Raw genomic sequence first — 17,715 nt, forward strand, 5'->3', positions numbered from 1 at the left:
AAAACTACTAATGAGAAAAATCTGCACCATCCTTCACGTGACCTGAGACACCCCATACGTTGGGTATGTTCCCAGCATTGCTCATGTGCAGTGTGCACTTCCTCCCGTATCGTAGCAGTACAGGTGCCTGCAGACAGGTGCCTAAAATAAATTTGTATATTTTATTTAGGAATTACACTTCAGTGACTTCAGTGAAGTTAATGCACTGTGGCGTGTCTGCCGTTTGGCCTGTCGTGCTTCCTGTAATAGGGCTATTAAGGCAGGAAAAGGTATGGGCAAGGATGTTGGTATTGGATGGTCATGGGAGTGAGAAGGAGATTTACTCCTGGTGGGGTTACTCTTTGGCAAGACCCTGTAACGGGACTGTAGGTGAGCCATTATACCATCAACTGGGATCTATTATAAGCTAAAGTTATGAGACCACAACAACCTAATATTTAAAAAGTAATCTGTTGCATTGCCCATGTGACTTTTGAATAACTGTAATGTTGAGATGAAGAGGAATAGCGAGGGCATGGAAAACTCCTGTACTCAGTTTTGAGGCAGTTAAGAATCGCATGAATTATATAATGGTGAATGAGAAGTTGACAGTTATGCAGAACCCTCCTATGGACTTGGCTTGGACCACAGATGTGCAAGGCCTTGCAGAGTATACAGTAGCTTCCCTCCATGCCCTCTGGCTGATGAGTAAGGGTGGGTTCACACTGTCTTCAGATTGCGGCTCACAGCAGGGGTACAGTGCGTTCCTGTTCTCCATTTCAGGGACGTATCAGGCCTGCATTTTTGTCTGAATTCAGACCTAAAATGTAGCCAAAGAGGAACAGGACCCATGTGCAATCCGCTCTGCGGCCGCCAAGGAGCTATGTGAACTGGCTCAATTGAGAGTCGATCACAGTCTCCTGTCATGCGAACTGGATGTGTGGAAAACCGCATCCAATTTGCATCAGTGTGAACCCAGCCTAACGTGTAATGTGTATAGAAGAACTGGTCAAGGAAAATCAGTGTTCAATGATAATTCCCTCAAAATGACTTTGTAGTCAGTGGTGGAATAGGTGTCACTGGTAGGTGAAAAGACATTATTCTTCTGGCGTGGAGCTGGGTAAAGTAGTTTGGCCTCTGGCCAAGAGGGATGCTTACTCACACATAACAGTTGTTTCATCAAGCTAACACTAAACTTAAATACCGATTTAAACTGACAACATGAGGTTCCCCCATGCTGCCAGCAGGCCACATTGGAAATGTGAAAATGGGAGCACAGGAGTGACACCTTTTGCAACCTTGGGAGAAACCCTGGCTGAGAATGGTTGCTCTAAAATAGAAAGTACTACTTTTCTAATCATATCAATTGTCCATTCTGGAGAGGACCATTAAAATCATTGTATGAGATATGAGGGGACAAGAGACTTTCACCAGAATCCTTGTAGAATTTTTTTATACATCTGAAATATGAAAAAAAAAAACATAATGCATATCCTCAGCAAACAGGATGCTGAATTTGAATAGCTGATGACAGCTTGTATTATTATTTTTATGTTATGTAATATTGTTCTGGAGGACAAAGTAGGTAATGGGAAAATAATGCAGATAGATTTCCTGGTACACTACACCATATCTATTGCAAATAAGAGTACACATGCCATTTAGCTCTGCAAAATTAAGCATTAACATCACAGCCAGCATTGTGTAAAAGCCTACTTGTTGTGCATGGTTATTAGTTCACATTCCGGTATGCAAAATATCCTATGGAACGTTACTCTTCCTTATTTTTCAGGAAGTTGCTGCAATAGATTCTGCACAGCAACTAGCCTATGTCTTATAACATTGCTGCCAAACGGTTGCTCTGAAAACTGACAATGAAGGACATATATAAAACTTTATTTAGCTAAACATTAACCAATTTCTGTTCTCTGCATATTTATTTTTGAGCTGCATATTCATTATAGTGCACAATGGCAACAGATCTATTTTAAGTAAATGAGCACAACTGCATATTTTAGAGTTGTGGCATTTTCTCTCAAAAAATATTCTGTAATTTGGTTAAAAATATCACAAAATATTTCTCAGAAACACAGCGGTCATGGTTTAGCCAGTGTTTTGACCATTTGAAGTTCAGCTTATAACAGATACCCATGTTCAATAAGAGACTAAAGTAAAGCCGAACACCCAAATTTAGATCGATCTATATACTTGAATAGCCATAGGGGCATGTTCCTGGAATGGTCCTTCATGTAGATTACTGCGTCCTGTTTGGCAAGGTGATCTGCTGCTATTCAGAGTTTTAAAGAGATGTTGGCCAGTCACCAACCTAGTGTTTTTCAATTAATGAATTTTTTTGACTTGCAATGTGCTTCTAAACTATCTGATTGCTTCAGAAGAGTCAGTTCCCAAGCGCAGTCCCTTCCCTTTTTGCACATCACAGCCCTCTCCTCTTCTGGGTGTGTCTAATTACTCTCTGTGCTGGTCAAGCTGCACTGCCCTTTCCTCAACTCCCAATATAACCTTTAGCCCATGTGACATTGGGCCGTTTTGACCTACGATTTGACATGTCAAATTTCCGGCTATTGCGACGGCTCACCGATTCCCAAAAGTAGTCTGCACTACTTTTGGCGACTTCGGGGGCAATTTCAATAGACATCTGTGCATGAACCCGCACAGCTGTCTCTGAAATCGCTCCATAGTCAGACTGACATGTGGGTTTGAAATCGTTTGAGTTCAGCGGAATTCGCACAATTTCAAACCCACATCAGTGTGAACCTAGGCTTAGGTCACTTACACGCGGGGCAGATTGTGTTGCAATCAGCAGGGGATCTGTGAACTGATCCTCTGCTGATTGGAGCAGAGTAGGCGGATGACACATCTCTGTCCACCAGGGTTGGACTGGGACAGAAATTTGGCCCTGGACTTCATCCAGACTGGCCCACTTTGACAGGTCTCTCCCATGGCGGCCGGACAACTCCCGGACCCCCCCCCGGCCACCCAAGCCCCCTCTCCCCCTTCACTAGCCACTATCCGTTCTACTTTATTAGAGTAGAACGGCTGGTACTGGTACTCTTATAGGCAGTACCAGTGGGGAAGCTAGACATTATTTCACCCGGGGCAAAGAATCAGTTCGGTGCCCCCCTTATGGGACAAGATTAAGCAGGAGTGAGAAACTCCCAGGCCATAGCTGTTGAGTCAGCTGTCTGTCCCCCCCCCATGCTCCTCTGTCGTCCCCCCTGCTCCTCTGGTCCTCCCCCTGCTTCTTTGTTCCCCCCCAGATGAGCACTGCGGGGAGGGAGAGACAGAGGAGAGGAGGGGGGCGGCAGTCCGCTGTCAATGAAGCCGGCCCACTGAGCCATCGGCCCACCGGGAAACTCCCTGTAGTCCCAATGGCCAGTCCCTCCCTGCTGTCCACTCAGTTTCTGCAGAGTGGACACAGAGCCCGCTTTGCTCTATGGGCGGTCAGGAGTAAAGGACTCCGCTGTCTATTTACACCCAGCTACCTCCAATCTGCTCCACCTAAACGAAAGAGGACCTGATCAGACCTGTAGGTAGGTGGGTGTAAACTAACAAGTCTGTTTATACCCACCTGTCCATAGGGAGAACTAAAACTACCAATCAGGTTCGCCTAAAAATCTGACAGGTGGACCTGATGGGAATGCTCGTCTGAAAGAGATCTAAGATAACAGCTAGTGGAGAAAAGAAAAATGGAAAAACACAACCACATGGTTACCTCTTTAGAAAATGTACAAGTATAATACATACAAGTAAAAATATTGCACCGTTCATACCCCCTCCACAGAACCCCCAACCCACCCTTGCACCCTAGACAGCGGGACCTGTGGTGCAATATTTTTGCTTGTATTTCCTTATACCAATACATTTTCTGAAGAGGTAGCCATGTGTTAAATGCACATATAAGTGTAGCTGAGTAATAACACAATTGTTGGGCTGGGTGGTAATCAGCTTGGTTTTGATTTGTATAGTTGTGCACTTGGTTTCTCCCTAAGCTCAGTGGGGTTGTGATCTCTCACTGTTGCCACTTGCCAGTAGGTGTTACTGCAACATTGGCTGCAGTATAAGTTTTCTCTTCCAGGTTGAGTTATGAATATTCATATTTGCCCCAGCTTTCCCTGTAGGAGGTTCAGACCACTGGAGAATGATGGGGGAGGGTATAAATATTTGGTAGCACCAAGCGCTTGTTCTCTTGCCTCAGGTTAAGGCCTGAGTATTTGGTGCTGGAGTGTATATGCTGCTAGGCCCAAAAGCCTGTTAGGGGCTTAACATGTACTGGGTATACAGCCCTACATATGTGGCCTAGGAGATTCACCAGCCGAAAAAGCTGTAATCTTGAAAGGCCTTACTGCTGATCTACATTGATGCTCATCATGGTCCGAGCTGGGGGGGCCTATACCTGCAACAACAAAGACACCCCGATGTTTCACCCTTGAGGATCCTTTCTACTAAAATTGCACTAAAAGGCACAGGAAGCTAAGTCTGGTCAGCTATTTGGTGGCTTTATTAGTAATAGTTTTGTATTACCGTCTGTGTTCTTATTGGCAACATTTACCCTAATTTCTTTTTCAGAACTGGAAGTGATGGGAAGTGATGGGAAGTGATGAGAAATTTCTCCAGTCAGGCATAAACAAAAACATAAACACATATTTTTCAGTAGCGTAAAGAAATGTGGGAGCTTCTGAGTGTTTTTATTGTCAGTGATGGTGTCACAAGAACAGGATGCAATATTCCCAATAGGGTTACATATAAAATAAAACCTGATAGAAGTTTGAACTGTTCTCCACTCTATCCTAAAAAATAAATAAATGGTTGTTAGGCTTTACAAAATTTCTGTAGAATAAAACACATGTGCCATTTGCTGGTAATACTATATGTACAATTATATTCTGTATCACAAGAACAATGTGATCAGCGAGGACCTGTAACATGTTTTGCCTTGCTTTGACCATACAGCTTCCAAGTTGGATTTAATTTTTCAACAGTAAAGGCCTGTACACACGATCGGACTTTCTGACTGTTTGTATGCTTCATCGGACAATTGTTATCGGATTTTCCGACAACAAATGTGGGATAGCATGTTTTCACATTTTCCGACAACAAATGTGTGATGTCGAATTATCCGATCGTGCGTACACAAGGAAATCCAATCGTCTGTACGAGGCTTAACTCTTAATTCAATTATATTTAAATCCTACTTAGAAACAATGTTTTTTGTTGCCTATAAATGAAATACTTAACAATAAGCTGTCTTGAATTTTTGTAGAAACACATGGAAATTGTTTCCGGCATTCTGTTGAAGATTTGCTCGCTTCCCGTGTTTAAAAAGATCTGTGAGGCAATAGACTTGTAAGTATCTGTGTTGACAGATCAAAAGCATGATAGCAGGTCTAAGGCAGTACATATTACTTCTAGTCCACTGCAAAGAACATTAGCTATTAACAGTCACAATGAGCTTGGGTACAATTGTAATTGCTTAACACGTGTGAAATATACTCTGCAGCTTCTGATGCTTGTGCACTCAGATTTACCAATAATACCCTGAAGATAAGTATAATACGTACTTTACATTTTCTTATTACTTAATTGTTTCTTCTCTGCATGTCTTAATAGCGTAGGGGTAATGGAAACACAATCTGGGATAAGGCAATTACTTTCTAGACGCAAAGGAACGTGTGTTTTTGTCAGTTTATACAAGTTTTATTCTTGTTTGCCTAATTTTGAACATTAAAAGAAAATGTATTGGTCAGGAGTTCAAAGTAATCTCATTTGTCTTTAATACCTTTCGGGAAACAAGAATTACTTAAAAGTGAATGTTAAATTTAGGTGCTTTTGTTTTAGAATATGGTTGTACTCGATAAATTGTTCTGCACAGGCATACCCAAGAGCTTGTCGATGTTCTAGAAGGCATGTTCAGGCTGACTAATGATCATTCTTGCATTGAATGTGTAGACTTAGGCCCCATACACACCATAGAATCTATCCGCAGATAAATCCCATCAAATGGGTTTCTGCGGATAGATCCTATGGTGTGTACACTCCGTCGGATATCTATCCGCAGATAAATCTCCCCTGGAATGGATTTCCAGCAGATAAATATTTGTCGACATGCACAGAATATCTATCTGCTGGAATCCATTCCAACGGATGGATCCGCTCGTCTGTACAGACTTACCGGATCCATCCGTCCAAAGGGATTCCCCGCACGCGCCGTAATGAATAGACGCATGCGTGGAATTCCTTATATGACAGTGTCGCGCCCGTCGCCGCGTCATAATAGCGGCGACGGCGCGACACGTCATCGGCAGAGGATTTCAGCGCGGATTTCAATGCGATGGTGTGTACACGCCATCGCATTGAAATCCTCTGAAATCTTAGAGAGGATTTATCCGCGGATACGGTCCGCTGAACCGTATCTGCGGATAAATTCTATCGTGTGTATGGGGCCCCAGAGGCAGCTACTTCATTCTGCATAATATTTCCAGAATCAAGTAGGATGACAATGCTAACAGCTAAGCAGCTATGGCTCAGATGAGGTCCTAGACAATCTCAACAACCATAATTTAATTAAACCTCACACCACAAAACTTCAAAAAACAGAAATATCCTTCTTGGCTGGAATTAAAGTAGTAGGGCATGGTACTGATTAATGCAGAAAGTTTAAAGTTTAGGTGATACCCTAACTTAAAGTGTAACTCCACCTCTGTTGAGAAAAAATATTCCCTATGGGTGATCAATGTACCATGCAAGGGTTTTTTTTGTTGTAGTAGAGTCCTACCCTTTTCTGTTCTGGAGAAAAAGTTGTTTGTTCTACTACTCTATGTCCTTAAGGCTAGGTTCACACTGGGCTGCGGGAGTGAAGCCGTGCGAGTTCAGCGGAACTCGCAGGATTTCACTCCCGCTGGCAGTCCCGATTTCGGCCTGCGATTATAGAGACATTTGTGCAGGTTTCTGCCGAAATCGCAAAAAGTAGTACAGAAATTAGAAACATAAGCTCAACTCGAACATCGGGTGTTCGTTTGTTCTAAAACGAATGGAACCTATGGGGCATTCGCGGGAAATTTGAGCGACACGGAATGACCCTTAATGCACTGCAAGATCGCAGTGCATTGCTGTATGATGATTGGCCAAAGCATGTACCTGACCCGCATGCCTTGGCTAATCACAGCGCACTCTGCTGAGAGAGTCATAAATGGCCAAAGGCAGAGTGCCTTTGGCCAATCATGGCTCAGGGGGACCAAGTCCACACCCCATACTATATAAGGCTACTTACATAGCATCCGTTTATAGCGTGTGGATGGAGATAGATTGAGCTAGATTAGGCAGGTAGGTTAGTTAGTGGCAGTGTATTTGATATATAAATATACAGTCTAGTACAGTATATATATATATATATATATATATATATATATATATATATATATATATATATATATATATATACCGTATTTATCGCGGTATAACGCGCTCCCGTGTATACCGCGCACCCCCAAAGTGGCCCGAATTCCTGTGGAAAAAAAGTTTTTTTTTTTTTTTGTACTTACAGTTTTGGTGTCTTGCGCGGCGTCCATTGGCGGCCTCGTCGGGTCCGGCGTCCTTCTGCGGCTTCGGGTGTCCTCTTCGGCGGGTCCGGTGTCCTTCTGCGGCGGGTCCGGTGTCCTCTTCGGCGGGTCCGGCGTCCTTCTGCGGCGCCCTCGCGGCCTCCTCACGTCCTTCCCGCCACGAGTTTGAATACTGCGCTCGCATATACCGAGCGCAGTACACTCGTGAAGCTTCGGGCAGGCTCGGCAACTGTCGCGCTGACGTCCTGTACGTACATGACGTCAGTGCGAGAGGCGCCGAGACTGCCCGAACATTCACGAGTGTACTGCGCTCGGTATATGCGAGCGCAGTATTCAAACTCGTGGCGGGAAAGCGGGTATCGGCGTATATCGCGCACCCACGATTTTGCCCTGATTTTCAGGGCAAAATAGTGCGCGGTATACGCCGATAAATACGGTATATAAATACTCTGCATTCAGTGTAGCCTATATATTCATTGTAGACTCTATATTCAGTCAGTGTAGTTTATATAACACAATGTATTGAAGTGGTTAAGGGGAACCCTGCGCCAAAATAAAAATAAAAATTACATGGGGTTTCCCCCGACAAAATCCATACCAGGCCCTTTTGGATTTTAAGGGGAACCCGCACCAAAATTTTTAAAGAAAATGACATGGGGGTCCCCCCAAAATCCATACCAGACCCTTATCCGAGCATGCAACCTGGCAGGCCGCATGAAAAAGAGTGGGATGAGAGAGTGCCCCCCTCCTGAACTGTACCAGGCCACATGCCCCTAACATGGGGAGGGTGCTTTGGGGTCCCCCCCAAAGCACCTTGTCCCTATGTTGATGGGGACAAGGGCCTCATCCCAAAACCCTTGCCCAGTGGCTGTGGGGGTCTTCGGGCAGGGGGTTATCAGAATCTGGAAGCCCCTTTTTACAAGGGCCCCCCAAATCCCGCCCCCCCCCCATGTGAATGGGTATGGGGTATATTGTGCCCCTACCCATTCACCAAATAAAGTGTCAAAAAAGTAAAAATGACAGGAGACAGTTTTTGACAATTCTTTCATTACAAAAAAAGTGTCCTGTGATGTCTATCCTTCTTCAATCACGGCGCAGACGAACCCGAATAACAAAAAAAAGCTCTGCCTCGATGGGAGGTGTCCAGCTGACTGCTGTCTTTTTGCGTTGACAGATGTCATGTAGCCAAGGGCGGGGCCACCCGGTGACGTAACCAGGTGACCCCGGCCCCTTTTGACGTCATGTGACATCAGATGGGCCTGGTCATCCATTTACGTCGCCCTTGCCTATATAACAGCTGTCAAAGCGAAAAGACGACATTCAGCGGGAGGCAGAGTTTTTTAATTTTTGTTTTTTTTCTCTGGACCGTCAGACGTCGTGATTGATGATGGATTTACATTGCGGGACACTTTTTTTTTAAAGGAATTGTCAAAAACTGTCTCCTGTCGTTTTTACTTTTTTAACACTTGTTTTGGTGAATGTGTAGGGATGTGGGGGGGATCCCCATAGTTTTTTTTGATTTTTTATGTATATTGCCCAGATCCGGCAAAACATTATAGCAGCTAGCAATTTTAAATTACATTTTTCCTTTAAAAATGTAATTTGGCTGCAGTACTGTTATAAACATGGGAAAGATGCGTTACTTTACAGGCAGACTACGGGGACCCCCAGGCACGATATTTAAATTAATGTTAAATTGTTATTGTTTCACTTTAAGCATTATTAAAATCACTGCTCCTAAAAAAACAGCCATTTTAAATCCTTTTTTTTGCATTAATACATGTCCCCTGGGGCAGTACCTGGGTCCCCATGTACTTTTGATGGCAATAACTTGCATATACGCCTTTAAAATTAGCACTTTTGATTTTTCATGTTCGTATCCCATAGACTTTAACGGTGTTTGCATGTTCACACAAATTGCACACATTTTTGGTCTGTTCACATGTTCTGGTGTAAACCGAACTGGGGGTGCTCGGCTTATCCCTAGTCAGATAAAATCAGTAAGCCAATATCATAAGCATGAGATGACATTTCTGGGGGTGTCCTGTGTGCCAGCTATGTACAGAATGCCTCCAGGTCCCCATTTTCATAGAATTTTTTGACAGTTTTAGAAAATTTCAACAGTTTCATATTGAAATGGATAGGCAATTTTAATTACATTCAATTGCAAAATGGCTTGTATGGCAATAATGTATGACATATATACAACATATTGTAAAAATATATATTATTTTACATTTATTTATTTTTTAATGAAAGTGGATTTCCCTTTATTGATGCAAGATTTGGGGATTCTTTCTTGTGCACATACTCATCAATGCCTGTGAATAGGTGGGGTCACGTTCATGTAAAAGTCGAGCATTATGGCGGTACCCCGACTTAGAGATGGGCCATACACTGTGTTTAATATTGAAATGTACAGAGTTTGTCTGTTAAACGTGCTGTCCCTTGTTACTACACACTCTTGTGTGATATATGTTGCATTTAGGAGGGACACTGCTGAGCCTGCGCCCTCTCCACTAGTCCCACGTACCTCTACCACCTTACTCCCAGTGAAAGAATGGGGTCCCGCCATGCGCCTAGCCCAGACCTCATGCATGCTCTCACTTAACTCTTTCACTCTCCCGTGCCATGCAGCCAGCTATATGAGGGCTCAATATCGTAGGTTTAGTCCAGGTTGCTTTTGGGGAACCGATCCCTAGGGAGGGAGCCAGATCACTGACCCCCTATGCCAGGTACCACTCTTATTGACTGGCTGCTATACACTTACCACCAGTTCTTGGTCACCTATGGCAACTGCTCACCAACTCCAATTCTCCTGCTGAGTTACCCATTTGTAGTGATCTTGCTTCATGTGCTTTACAGTCCCTGTTCTTCTGATATGCCATATGCTACCATGCACCTCTTGAGTAACTTTAGACCTTACTTAGAGCATTTTTAAAAGCTTTTACTGAAACTCTTCTTGTGGTCAGGTACAGACAACTGGAATGCCTTTTTACCGCTAACTAACTAGGTAAGACTGCCCAGCCATATCTTAAAAGGTGTAAGTTCATGATTGGTGTCCTTCAACAACTTGGCAAAGGCTCTGATATTCCGGGGTCCCATGGGACTACATGGCACACCAGCCCCTTAGTATCCCATGCATGTGTGGCAGTAGCTCCGGCGGCCCATAGCCTGGCCTTCCACCTCTTTAAATATGCACAATGAAGGAAGGCAGGGCCCAAAAAGCACAGGAAAGGGGTCCGAACTCAGTTAACCCCCTCCCAACCTGGCCTGGCTCCTTAACTTGCTAAAACAAAAACCCTTACTATAGACAAGCTGCCTACACTCTTCTTCAAGCTTCATACAATTGTAAAATGGTTCTAAAACCCATAAATTGGGGAGCTATTTATTTAAAAATGGCTGGTCTTGCTCATCTTAAACTCTCTACAGCTCATCCCAATGAGATGAAACACCTTTGTGGCAGAATCCTTAGGCCTCATGCACACTGGACGTTTTTGGACGTTTTTACAGCAGCTGTTTTTGGCAGTAAACGTTTTTTTCTACAGTCAATAAACTCTCCATCATGTTATCCTATGTGTCCATGCACACATAGGCTCTTATCAGCAGTTTTGGGCAGTGGCATTTTTGAGCAGTAAAAAAAAAAAAAACTAGTGGGTTCTAAGAGAAGTTTTTCAGCTGTGAAAACGCTTTAACGCTGATAAACGTTGATAAACGCTGATTAACGCTCAAAAGCGTCACTCACCAGCGTTTTTTAACGTTTTTGATCAATTGAAAAAAAATTAAAAAATTGTTCAACAAAAAAAACGCTAACGCTGAAAAACGATAAAAAACAATAAAAACGCTAAACGCTATTGAAAAAACTTTGAAAAACGCTGAAAAAAGTTGAAAAACTCACAGCAAAGCTACTGGCGTTTTTATTTTAACGTCCAGTGTGCATGAGGCCTTATTGTCACATATTTCTGTGCACAAGCCTATCAATGAACGTAATCTGACATGTTCACTTGTAATCTTGTAAAACAACAATATTGTCCTATGCAGATCTTGCCAAATATGCTTGTATTACAGTATTTACTTTTATGCGGGGTTTCCCAACCTTCTTTTTGTTCCTTGTGTGCTCAAATTCCCTGGATTACACCCTGATCTGTGAGTCAGCAACTAGTGGATCGTTGTTCTTTACTTTGAAACCTGAATCACAGCTCTTATACGATAGTGAGTTCTAGAACATTTTTATTTTTATTTTTTAGTTCATTAGTGTTTTCCCTCTGCCAGCACCCCATCCCCCTTTGTCTGATTTTCCTCTGTATCTACTTTTATTTCCTTACCACTCATTTGGCGTGTGGTTACTGTTCATTGCTCAGGGGAAAACATTTTGGCAAACATTTCTTTTGTTTAGTTTGTTTGCGATACTCCCGAGCCGCTGGAAATTGCCCAGGTTCTTTCACCTGCAGCCAGGCACACATTCACAGTCTTTCTTTGCCTCAAAAATCAGTCACGGGTTGTTATTTTTGTTGTTTTTATTTTTGGAGTAACTGGTATAGGATTGAGTTGAGTGGAATGCTCCAAAAAGAGACCTATGTACAGGCTGAGGACAATAAACTCCTTTTTGAAAAGCTGTAACAGAAGTCCTTGCAATAGCAAACTGTGAACTTGGAGTAGAAGCAGCCAATAGCAGGCCTCTTTCTTTAAATAGTTACATAGTCTGGTTGAAAAAAGACACAAGTCCATGTAGTTCAACCAATAAAAAGAGGGAATAAAAACAAAAAAAAATGTTTTCTAATCCTATACCCACAGTTGATCCAGAGCATTGGTCTCCAAACTGCGGCATGAGGGTCAGATGCGGCCCTTTGCTTGCTTTTATCTGGCCCTTGGGGCACTATTTTCATCCACTGATACCAACAATGGGGCATAATTCCCCCCCGACACCAAAGATGGGGCAAAATTCCTCCCAATGACACCAACAATGGGGCACTATTCCTCCCACTGACACCAAAGATGGGGCGTTGTTTATTCCCACCAACGTCAGGACCTTTCCTTCTCCCAATGCCCACAGCCCGGACCCCCTAAAGTCTGAAGGACAGTAAACTGGCTTTTTGTTTAGAAAGTTTTGAGACCCCTGATCCAGAGGCAGGCAAAAAAAAACAGCAAAGCATGATTCAATTTGCTCCAGCGGGGGGGGGGGGGAGAAAGTCTTTCCTGATCCCCCAAGAGGCAATATTTAGAGCACCAAGAGCAGAGTTCCTTCACAGAACTCAATAGACTGAGCTCTTCTGGACACCAGCCGAAGTTCTCTAACTCCCTAACACCAGAGGGGTGGCAGCAGCCCAAAAGTCTTTAAGATCTTTCAGCAGTCTTAACTCACAAATGTCCTGGGAAAGTTGGTTGCCTCTTTTCAATATCTATGCAACACCTTTATTACGAACAGAAAAACACATGGCAGTGCTGCCCTGGAGGGCAGCAAGCCCTCCAGGCTGTGTCTTTCTTCTGAAAGAAAAGCCCCAGAAGCTCTGTGTCACAGAGTATATATCAGGCCATCCCCATTGGGATTGGCCAGGGCTGTATAAATATTCATGCTGCTATTGGTATTGCTTCACACCTATGTTCCGGAGAGTTCTCCAGTTCTCTGGAAAGCAAAGAAAACTGTCAAAACTAGCAGCAGCTGAAACAATGAGCAGACCTACAGTATCGAATTACATGCAGTTGCACTGATTACAGTGAGCACAAATAACTATACCTAACACAGCAATTTAAGCCACACTGGTTACAGTGAGACAAGCTAAATGTACCTAGCACACAAAAATAAAGCTCCAATGAACACAGAGAGCCAGCACTAAATCTAACTAGCACCTATCTAGAAGGATGCTACACTAGCTTGGACCATGCTGTGTATAAAGCATTTCCAGCACAAAGGTTATAGCCAGTAGCCAAAATGCCTTATGCCGCGTACACACGATCGTTTCTCATGACGAGAAAAATTTAATTTTTTTAATTGGTCACTAAAAACGATCGTGTGTAGGCTCCAGAGAATTTTTCTCGACGAGAAAAATGGGCATTAAAAATTTAGAATCTGCTCTATTTTTTCCCGTTGTTTTTAACGTCGCCGTTTTTCTCGTCGTGAAAAACAGTCGTGTGTAGGCTTTAACGACGGGGAAAAAAACACACATGCTCAGAAGCAAGTTATGAGAAGGGAAATTTGCATAATCAGCCCAAAGGGTGGCGCCATTCAAATGGAACTTTCCCTTTATAGTGCCGTCGTACGTGTTGTACGTCACCGCGCTTTGCTCAAGCATTTTTTTTCACGATCGTGTGTATGCAAGGCAGGCTTGACAAGAATCGCGTCGAGAAAAACGTTGTTTTTTTCCATGACTTGAAAAATGGTTGTGTGTACGCGGCATTACAATTTGCATTTATTGACAAACCTACAGGCTTCAGGAAGATTTATCCAGCAGTTCTATATATACCCAGGGATTCTGCTGCTGTTTCGCAAGACTGTAATAGTTATGGAATCCTTAGAAAAACACTATATACAGTATCTCACAAAAGTGAGTACACCGCTCACATTTTTGTAAATATTTTATTATGTCTTTTCATGTGACAACACTGAAGAAATTACAATGTAAAGTAGTGAGTGTACAGCTTGTATAACAGTGTAAATTTGCTGTCCCCTCAAAATAACTCAAAACACAGCCATTAATGTCTAAACCGCTGGCAACAAAAGTGAGTACACCCCTAAGTGAAAATGTCAAAATTGGGCCCAATTAGCCATTTTCCCTCCCCAGTTAGTGTTACAGACTTGTTAGTGTTACAAGTTCTCAGGTGTGAATGGGGAGCAAGTGTGTTAAATTTGGTGTTATCGCTCTCACTCTCTCATACTGGTCACTGGAAGTTCAACATGGCACCTCATGGCAAAGAACTCTCTGAGGATCTGAAAACAATTATTGTTGCTCTACATAAAGATGGCCTAGGCCACAGGTGTCAAACACAAGTCCCGTGGGCCGAATCCGGCCCTCGCACCTCTTCTGCAGCTGCCGAAGAGCTCCTCCAGCCCTCCTCTGGTCCTCCTCTAGACCCTTACTTTCTGCTTTCAAGCAAGGCATCCAACTTCCTCCCAGAAGCAGCATAAAGAAAGGGGGTGCACTGTGATGTAAGGGAGAGTGGGAGACTCAACTTCTGATGGTAGGGTGGCTCTTGACATCTAATTTAATGGGAGGGGATGCGCTGGATATCTAATCTTACAGATACAACCAACCCTTTTAAGGGCAATCATAATGCTGATGTGGCCCACAATGAAATTAAGTTTGACACCCTTGGTCTAGGCCAGGGGTCTCCAAACATTCTAAACAAAGGGCCGGTTTATTGTCCTTCAGCCTCTTGGAGGGACGGATTTTAGTCAGCGGGAGTGAAAATTTTCCTGGCATCAGTGGGAGTAAACATCTGGTATTAGGGGGAGGAATATTGCCCCATTGCTGGTATCATAGGGAGGAATAGTGTCCCATTAGTGGTGTCAGTGAGAGAAATGGTGCTGCATTGTCGGTGTCAGATGGCAGAATAGTGTCTCGTATCATTGGGAGGGATAGTGCTCCAAGGGACGAATAAAGGCAAGCAGAGGGCCGCATCCAGCCCTCGGGCCGCAGTTTGGAGACCACTGGTCTAGGCTATAAGAAGATTGCCAAGACCCTGAAACTAAGCTGCAGCACAGATGCACATGCTCAGCATCCTATGTAGAGGTTCTCTTTGGGAAATAGATGTATGAGTGCTGCCAGCATTGCTGCAGAGGTTAAAGGGGTGGGGGGGTCAGCCTGTCAGTTCTCACTGTATCAAATTGGTCTGCATGGCGTTCATCCCAGAAGGATGCAGTTCATTCAGGGAACCATGAATGCCAACATGTACTGTGACATACTGAAGCAAGGCATGGGCCGCATACTGGGCTGCAGGGCAGTATTCCAACATGATAACGACCCCAAACACACCTCCAAGATGACCACTGCTTTGCTAAAGAGGCTGAGGGTAAAGGTGATGGACTGACCAAGCATGTGTCCAGACCTAAACCCTATTGAGCATCTGTGAGGCATTCTCAAACGGAAGGTGAAGGAGTGCAAGGTGTCTAACATCCACCAGCTCTGTGATGTTGTCATGGAGGAGTGGAAGAGGACTCCAGTGGCAACCTGTGAAGCTCTGGTGAACTCCATTCACAAGAGGGTTAAGGCAGTGCTGCAAAATAATGGTCACCACACATAATATTCACACTTTCACAGTTGCCAGCGTTTTTTTTTTGTTTTGTTTTTTGAAGGGACAGCAAATTTACACTGTTATACAAGCTGTACACTCACTAATTTACATTGCAACAAAGTGTCATTTCTTCAGTGTCGTCACATGAAAGGATTAGGGCTGTGGAAATTAACTATTAATTCCTCGATTAATCGTTAACCGCCAGCTTCTGGGTCTTCAGGGAGTTCCGTCGGAGATCCGGTGACGTCACGGACACCGGATATCTGCATGCCGGTGGGACCTTACAATCTGCCACACAAAAGGGCTGTTACACTTCCCTCTATCACTTCCCTCTATCAACCTGGGATTCTACAGCCATCCACTGGGAGTTATGATAGTTTCCTTCACGGGACATCTACATGCCGACGGACTGATGTTAGCCCCTCCTCATCTGGATTCAGCAGTGGTATCGCTGTACACATTTTTATACCAGTATCATACTTAGCTACATGTTTTTATGATTGCTTTTGCTACCGTTTGGTATTACTCGCACCATTTTTACAGTTTAAGTAGCCACATCGATTTTATCTCCAGTGCAATATTTATTTGGTTACCTACTTGAAGACTATAAAAGTTTTAATGCTATTCCCATCGAGCGCTGCCTTTGTGTGTTTTTTGTATCCTGCTATCCATTTTTCCAGTGGTTGGTAGCTGCACTGGGGATCAGCCTGCAAGGAGATCAGCTAAAAGTAGTTGGATCTGTATGTGCGTTATAATTAATCAAAATTAATCGATTAAGAAAAAAAAGATTAATCAAACACAAAAATTGTAATCAGTAACAGCCCTAGTAAAGATAGAATAAAATATTTACAAAAATGTGAGGGGTGTACTCACTTTTGTGAGACACTGTACTACAGTAAATTATTCTAATGTTTTTATAATAGTGATGATTTTTTCCAATTTCCTAGGTCAGAGCCAGCAGAAGATCTTGATCACGATAACTTCAGTATCTTTCCAGTAAGTTGAATAAACATAAAATGTATTTTCATTGTATTCTCCATCTTTAAAGGAAATGTGTGTTTTTCCAATGCAGGGTGAAGCAACAGGTTAATTTTAAAGAGGCTGATTTGCTGAGAGCCTCAAGATTTACTATTTTTCTTTTAAAAAATTAAATAAACCTCAAGTTTAAAAAAATAAATCAAGGCTGGAAATGCAGACACTTTAAATGCAGAAAGTGACCTCTAGTTTTTAAGACTTTCAATAAGGTAGTGACTTTTCTTGGCTTCAGCAAAATGGCAGCCTAAGACAAGAAGAAACTGGAGCAATGCTGGAGTAAATTTACAGTACACACTGATTTTGGTAGCATAATTATGTGGAATGTATATGTTCATTGCTAAGTTGTTAGGGATAAAGTTCCGCTTTAAGAACTAATTGAAACTTTATGGCCAAAACATTGCTGCATCATAATAATTTTAATATAATTTGATTAAAGCACACAATGCAAATCTACAGGACTGCTAACACATTTTAAACATTGTGCTACCTGAGCATTTCACCAGCTGTTAAGGGAGACTGTATTTAAAGCGGATGTGCCATGGGAAAAAAATATTAAAAGCCAGCAGCTACAAATACTGCAGCTGCTGACTTTTAATATTAGGACACTTACCTGTCCTGGAGTCCCGCGCCGATCGCAGCAGAGGACGAGCGATCGCTCGTCTCTCTGCTGCTCCCCCCGCCATCCTCAGTGAGGGAACCAGGAAGTGAAGCGCTCCGGCTTCACTACCCGGTCCCCTTCGGCGCATGCACAAGTCGCGCTGCGCCCACCGATTGGCTCACACGCTGTGTGCTGGGAGCCGAGTGTTCCCAGCACACAACAGGCGACAGACGGGAAGTCAGAAAAACCCGTATTTTGCCCGTAGCGTGTGGCCGGAAGTGGGTGCAAATACCTGTC

The 17,715-nt window shown here is 43.3% G+C and overlaps 1 protein-coding gene across 1 annotated transcript in view; it reads left to right on the forward strand.

Annotated features, from left to right (window-relative positions):
• Positions 1–17,715, forward strand: part of AOAH (acyloxyacyl hydrolase) — a 198,038-nt gene that overhangs the window by 79,573 nt on the left and 100,750 nt on the right. Inside the window, exons 6-7 of the mRNA XM_040353220.1 lie at positions 5,261–5,343; positions 16,733–16,781. Of these exons, the coding sequence (XP_040209154.1) occupies positions 5,261–5,343; positions 16,733–16,781 (132 nt within the window). The remainder of the gene's footprint in view (positions 1–5,260; positions 5,344–16,732; positions 16,782–17,715) is intronic.

Source organism: Rana temporaria, chromosome 5 (assembly GCF_905171775.1).
Source record: "Rana temporaria chromosome 5, aRanTem1.1, whole genome shotgun sequence".
Lineage (NCBI taxonomy): Eukaryota > Metazoa > Chordata > Amphibia > Anura > Ranidae > Rana > Rana temporaria.